Source organism: Meriones unguiculatus, chromosome 18 (genome assembly GCF_030254825.1).
Source record: "Meriones unguiculatus strain TT.TT164.6M chromosome 18, Bangor_MerUng_6.1, whole genome shotgun sequence".
Taxonomy (NCBI): Eukaryota; Metazoa; Chordata; class Mammalia; order Rodentia; family Muridae; genus Meriones; species Meriones unguiculatus.
The window spans coordinates 62,490,778-62,496,490 of record NC_083365.1 but is presented as its reverse complement, the minus strand read 5'-3'; the positions used below and the strand labels follow the sequence as shown (position 1 = coordinate 62,496,490).

Below are 5,713 nucleotides of genomic sequence, written 5' to 3'. Positions count from 1 at the left end.
CTAGCAAGAAGCTTGGAAATGCAATTGTTTTATTTATGGAAATGAAATTGTCTTATTTCTGTAATTGGATATGAAGTCTATAAAGAGTGCAATGTAGCTCAATTGACAGTGCCAATGAGTGTGTATGAGGCCCTGGCTTCCATTCCAGGAATCCCATTCCAGGAATCCCCAAAACTGAGTATAGTGGCACATGCTTGCCATCACTCATGTGTGAGGTGGAGGCAGGAAGACAAAAATGTTTAAGATTATTCTCAGGTAGCCAGTTCCAGGCCAGCCTGTGGAAAGCTGTTGTTAAAACACAGACACACAAGACACAGACACAGACACAGACAGACACACACACACACACACACAAATAAATAAATAAATAAATAAATAAATAGAAGAATTTTAATTCAGAGCATGGCTGCTCTGGCAAGAGATCACATCCAAAGACATTCTAGGTCTGTGTGATCTGACTGGTATACAGACAGGGCTTTAATCCTAAGAAACAGAAGCAAACATATTTCTAAGTTCAAGGCCAGCCTAGTTGGTATAGAGCAATTTCAGGTAAAGTAAAGTTTAGGGTTCAGTTCTGGTGGTACTTGCCTTTAATTCCAGCACTCTTGAGACAGAGGCATGCAGGTCTCTGAATTCTAGTAAGTTTGGTTGAGTCAGTGAGTTGAAAGGCAATACAATGGAGTTTAATTTGTGGGAGTTCAGTTTGTATAAGTCACAGGCAGTTTTACCTCAGGAGTTTTTTTTTTTTTTTTTTTTCCAGGTATTCGTGACTTTATTTTCAAACTTAAGACAGGTTCTACCTAGTTCTGAAATCGCCGTGCGCTCCCGGAATTAATGGGGAGTAGGGAGAGGCCAAGAGTGCTCACAGGCAGAAACATCCAAGGCGTGGGTCCCCGGGAAGAGAGAGGACACAGCTACAGCTTCTACTAACCACGTCCCTTCGCGTTTGTCAAGTTCACAGGCCTCGGTCAACGCACTCGCTCTCAGGCAGGCCCCCCTGGTGACCCCGCTACCCACTGGCACTGTGAACCCAAGTCCCCTACGGCAGGAGAAGCTAAGCTGACGCTGGAAGAGAAGTTACGTGGCGGCGTCTACACTTCACATGGTGGACCTCTGGCCAGCGTCATCGAGGCCGACGGTCCTTTTCCGGGCTGCTCCCTCGCCGCTTAACTCTGCGTCTGCGGTGTCCACGCTGTGGCCGGAGCTAATGGCCATCGCGCCTTCCGCTGCGTCCGCGGTGCCGCCGTTTAGCTGAAGAGGGATAGAGCCCGGTTCCCTAGGACGCTTCCACTGGGGCCTGGTGACAATCCAAAAGATGAGAGCTCCAAACACCACCACCAGAAGGCCCAAGGTGTTGACAAAAACACCTTCTGGTGGGAAGGTATAGTATGAAGGATTTTTCAGGTCAAAAAACAGCTTCTCTGTCATGCCCATGAGGACTGTCGCAATCACTGTCCCGAAGAGGAGGAGCCCAGAATACACATGTATGGGCATGATGAGTGCCCGGAGGGAGATCGGAGCCCATGGCAGCAGGAAGATGAAAAAGCCTGCAACAAGCTGTAGGACGTAAAGTATGACGACTGTCAGTCCAACCCAGCTGTGCAGACTGTACAGGTGTGGGATCTGTTGGACACTGTGGTTTTCAAACACGGCCACCACGGCGATGATGGCCAGGATGGCGGCCACCGCGTTTAAGCCCGCGTGGATGGATTTCATCAAGAGCTTGCTGCATTTCCAGGTCCATGGCAGTCTGTACACGATGATGGCGATGCCCTGGATGAAGACGAAGCCGGTCACCGCGAGCACCGGGTGCCAGTTGAACTCGAGCGCGCCGCCGTCCCAGCCGAGCCCCTCGCGGAAGTGCAGCACCCACTTACCTCAGGAGTTTTAAAGAGACAGGTTGAAGAGAGAACAAGCTAGACACAGGGAGATACAGAAGGAACCAGAGAAGGACAAGGAGACAGGAGATTAGAACATCCTACCGAAGTTAGTATGAGGTCAAGCAGAGCTATTCAGTGAGAAACTGAGAGAAACCACAATGAGTCTGTCAGCTTGGAGACGAGTTTGAGCCAGAACAGCTGAGTTAGACCAGCCAACAAGAGTTCAAGAAGAACTAGAAAGGGTTTGCTTATTCAGCAGTTTCAGAGGCTGAAAACATTCTAGGCCTAGGTTAGATTGTATGGAAGGATATAAGCTTCCAGGAATAGGCTTAGGTTAGCAGACAAAAGGAGTAAACCTCCAAGATGACAAATGAATCATATGATTATAAGTTACTCAATGAAAAATGGATGGTTTGAGGGCTCAAGTCCATCATTTAGCTCTTTCTATCCACTTCCTGCCAAAGACACTGGAGTCCAATAATGTACTTGAGCCATAGTTAGCAACTCCAAAACAACCCCAAAACAACACCTTTATGTTATGTTACTTTAATTTATTCCACACACTCAAATATTCATCAGTAATTAAAAAAAACAAAAACAAAAAACATTTCCAGTTTAGTGTTTGAAGATTTTAGGCATTGAAATAGAGTTAAAACAATGTGACCATTTCAGTCTTACATGGTTTGAACACTGAAAACATTGCTGTCTCTGTTATCTCTTCTACAAGGAGCCTGTAAGGAAATTGCCCTGTGGGAAGTTGGCCTGGTGAATCAATGCACAGCTTATCATTTATGCCAGATGCAATGCTGCTGCTGCCCTGGCTGTAGGCACTGTGACCTCCTGGGACACCTGCAGCGGTTAATTAGCACGCAGCTGGTCATAATTAGGAGCAAAAGGTGACCAGAAAGAAATTCTCAACAGTCTTGACAGAAACATTTGGGAGTGAAGCTATGTGCTTGAACAAGTGCATTTTTAATTGAACTTGAGAGATAGAAAACTTTGCAAAGTTCGGGGTGGCAGGTGAATGCAGGATCACCGAGAATGAGAGACACACAGGAAGACTAGTTGTAATAAATTGTGCCAAGACAGGGATTCAATTCCTGGGGATCATCCCACTCAAAAGAACCAAATTATGCTGTACAGTGAGCCGCCTTTTCAGCCTGCTTTTAGTATCAAAGGCTTTCAGAGGAATGACAATGAAAAGCAAGAACACTTACCTACTTATTTAGAGCTAGAACAATAATAAAAATTATTGACAGTAACCATTCCTTAATCACTTCCCATGCATTTTCTCATCATTAAATTCTTTATTACATCTCCACAGCAATAACAAAAAGTAGATATGATGGACTACATGTAGGTAAGAATAGACAAAAACTTTGCATTAGCTGTCTTGTGGCTATGACACAATTAAAAAAAAATGACAAGAGGTGATTAGGGAGGTGGTTACAGCTGGGATACAAAGTGAATAAATTGTAATAAATAGAAATATTAAAAAATAAGTAAATTGAAGTAAAAAATGACAAAAGCAGCTTAAAGAAGGAATGGTTTAATCAGATTTATAGTTGCAGGGGTCAGTCCTCCACGAAGAGGGAAGCCAGGTAGCAGGAGTGTGAGGCAGCTGGTCACACTACTTGCCAGTGAGGAGACACAGAAAGACCATGCAGGCCCTCAGCTTGATTTTTCCTTTTTTATTTATTCTGATAGTACTCCCTGTATTTAAAGGGGGTGTTTCCTGTTCACATTATTCCTTCTGGAAGAATGTTCATAGATACACCTAAAAGTGTGATTACACAGTGATTCTAGCTGACTATCAAGATGTATAAGGAACAACCATTATACATCAGTGGATCAAACTAAGCTTAGACCAATGGCTTAGGCTTTCATCCCCTCCTTTCTGGATTTAATACTGCTCTTACTATACTTTCCAAGGGAATATATAGGTTTATCAGTGGCTGTCTCATTTTAACTCAGTTGATTTCTTTTCCATAAATGTAGCATACAGGCAAAGAAAAGAGTATAGGCTGCAGAGAAGGTTAAGTTGCATCTCAGAAAGGTGAAGAATATGAATGAATCTTGAATCGTAAAGACTGATTCCAAACAAAAGCAGAGTATACATCTCAAGAATCACAAACTCAAGATGTCATCTTTATGTTCATTGTTGGATGTATTCATCTGTTCAACCTCTTCTTCTGGCTCTCTCTGCTTTTCTGCTCTTCTTGCTGTGTTTGTATTACTGTCTCTTTCAGTCACTGTCAGCTCCCCAAAATTGCCTCTGTGGTAATTCACTGTGTATGGATATTCTAGTGAAATTAAATTAACCAAATAAAGAACAATGAGAAGTGCGTGTACATGATATACAGATGCATCTATGAATATGTGTATATACATAAGTATATGTATATAGCTTTGCTTAGTATGTGCACACAAAATAGTTTACAATATAATGCTGAAAATTGCTGTGAGTGAGGTATAGCAGTAGGAGTTTGAGACAGATGGTCACTTTGTGTCTCCATTCAAGCAGCAGAAAGAGATGGATGCTGAGTTTGCTCTCTCTCTCTCTCTCTCTCTCTCTCTCTCTCTCTCTCTCTCTTCTCATCTCTTTTTCTTTCTCAAGGTGCTTTAGACCATAGCACCTTGAATGGTATCAGCCAATTTTAAGGAGTCTTTCCACTTCAATTCATGTAGCCTGAAGTCTCCTTCTCAGACATGCTCAGAAGTTTGTTGACTTTTGTGATTCTGGAATCCTGTCAATTTGGATGCATTGTTTTGTGTAAAATTATAAACACCAGGTTTATAATTAAATTAAAATAAAACAAAAGTTAAAATAAAGCTCAAACCACCTTCCTGCTTAATCTCTTCTTGGTATAGATATTTCAGTATCTACGTTACATACTGGGTGATAACAACAAATGAATCATCCTGCAGGCAGTTAACTCTTTCTGTCTCTGTGCGGTTGTGTGTTGTATGCAAGCTGGTGGATGTGAGTATGGGGTGCTTGCATATGACTGTTTGGATGTGCCCACCTGTGTGTGTGTGTGTGTGTGTGTGTGTGTGTGTGTGTTTGTGGAGTCCCAAAGAGGATTTTATTGATGTGCTATCTTCCTTAGACATAAGGTCTCTTATTGAGCAAGAAAATCAGTTTGGGCTGGGAGAACTGGCCAGGGAGCTCCCAATATTCAGGGATTATAGATAAATGTAGCCATGCCCTATGCCTGACATTGTGTGCACATGCTGGGGATTCATACCCAAGTCCTCATGCTTTTACCCACTGACCCATCCCCCAAGTGCTGAGTTCAAGTGTTTGGTTCATACCAGAACATAGTTAGTTGTTCTCGTCTTTGTTCACACTCACTTATTAACTCCACCTACTTGTGTTTTAAATTTTTTCCAAGCTAAGTGTTCCAGTTCGATCCTGTGAGACAAGCATGACAAAGAAGAAAAGAAAATGAGAGTAAGTGCATCATAAATTGGAGTCTATGTAACCAGAATTTGCAAACTTACCGTGTGAAACACAGTTTATATTTCTGGGTTTAACTCTCATGTAGAGATAAACCATAAAGAAGATGCACCATATAGAGATAAACATATAGAAAAAGTAGTTTGGTATAAGGCTAGTTTACACCATATATATAAATATATAAAAAGGAATAAGATGAATACACCTATTAAAATAGTATGGAAAAATGGATACTTTATCAAATGAAAATAAAAACTGAGCTTAGAAGACATTAACAGAGGAAATGAAGGAAGACAGTGCATGCAACTTTTGGCAGCACGGTCTCTAGAATAAAACAAGGGTCATTTAAATAAATATACTGCAGTGTTTAAGA

The 5,713-nt window shown here is 42.0% G+C and overlaps 1 protein-coding gene across 1 annotated transcript; it reads right to left on the bottom strand.

The window, feature by feature from the left end:
• Positions 1–911: 911 nt before the first annotated feature.
• LOC132648970 (plasma membrane ascorbate-dependent reductase CYBRD1-like) lies at positions 912–5,424 on the bottom strand. The gene is made up of 4 exons (XM_060371567.1): positions 5,385–5,424; positions 4,016–4,183; positions 2,559–2,729; positions 912–1,877 (listed from the first exon to the last, which is right to left on the bottom strand). The coding sequence occupies exons 1-4, from the start codon at positions 5,422–5,424 to the stop codon at positions 1,099–1,101; spliced, it is 1,158 nt and encodes a 385-aa protein (XP_060227550.1). The 3' UTR covers positions 912–1,098.
• Positions 5,425–5,713: the final 289 nt, after the last annotated feature.

Excerpts from the sequence above, each read along its gene's own strand:
- LOC132648970 (XM_060371567.1), bottom strand. The coding sequence starts at position 5,424 with ATGAGAGTTAAACCCAGAAATATAAACTGTGTTTCACACG. Across the intron at positions 4,184-5,384 it reads TATAAACTGTGTTTCACACG|AATATCCATACACAGTGAAT; the intron begins GTAAGTTTGCAA and ends TAATTTCACTAG. Across the intron at positions 1,878-2,558 it reads GTTTTCAGTGTTCAAACCAT|GTAAGTGGGTGCTGCACTTC; the intron begins GTAAGACTGAAA and ends AAAACTCCTGAG.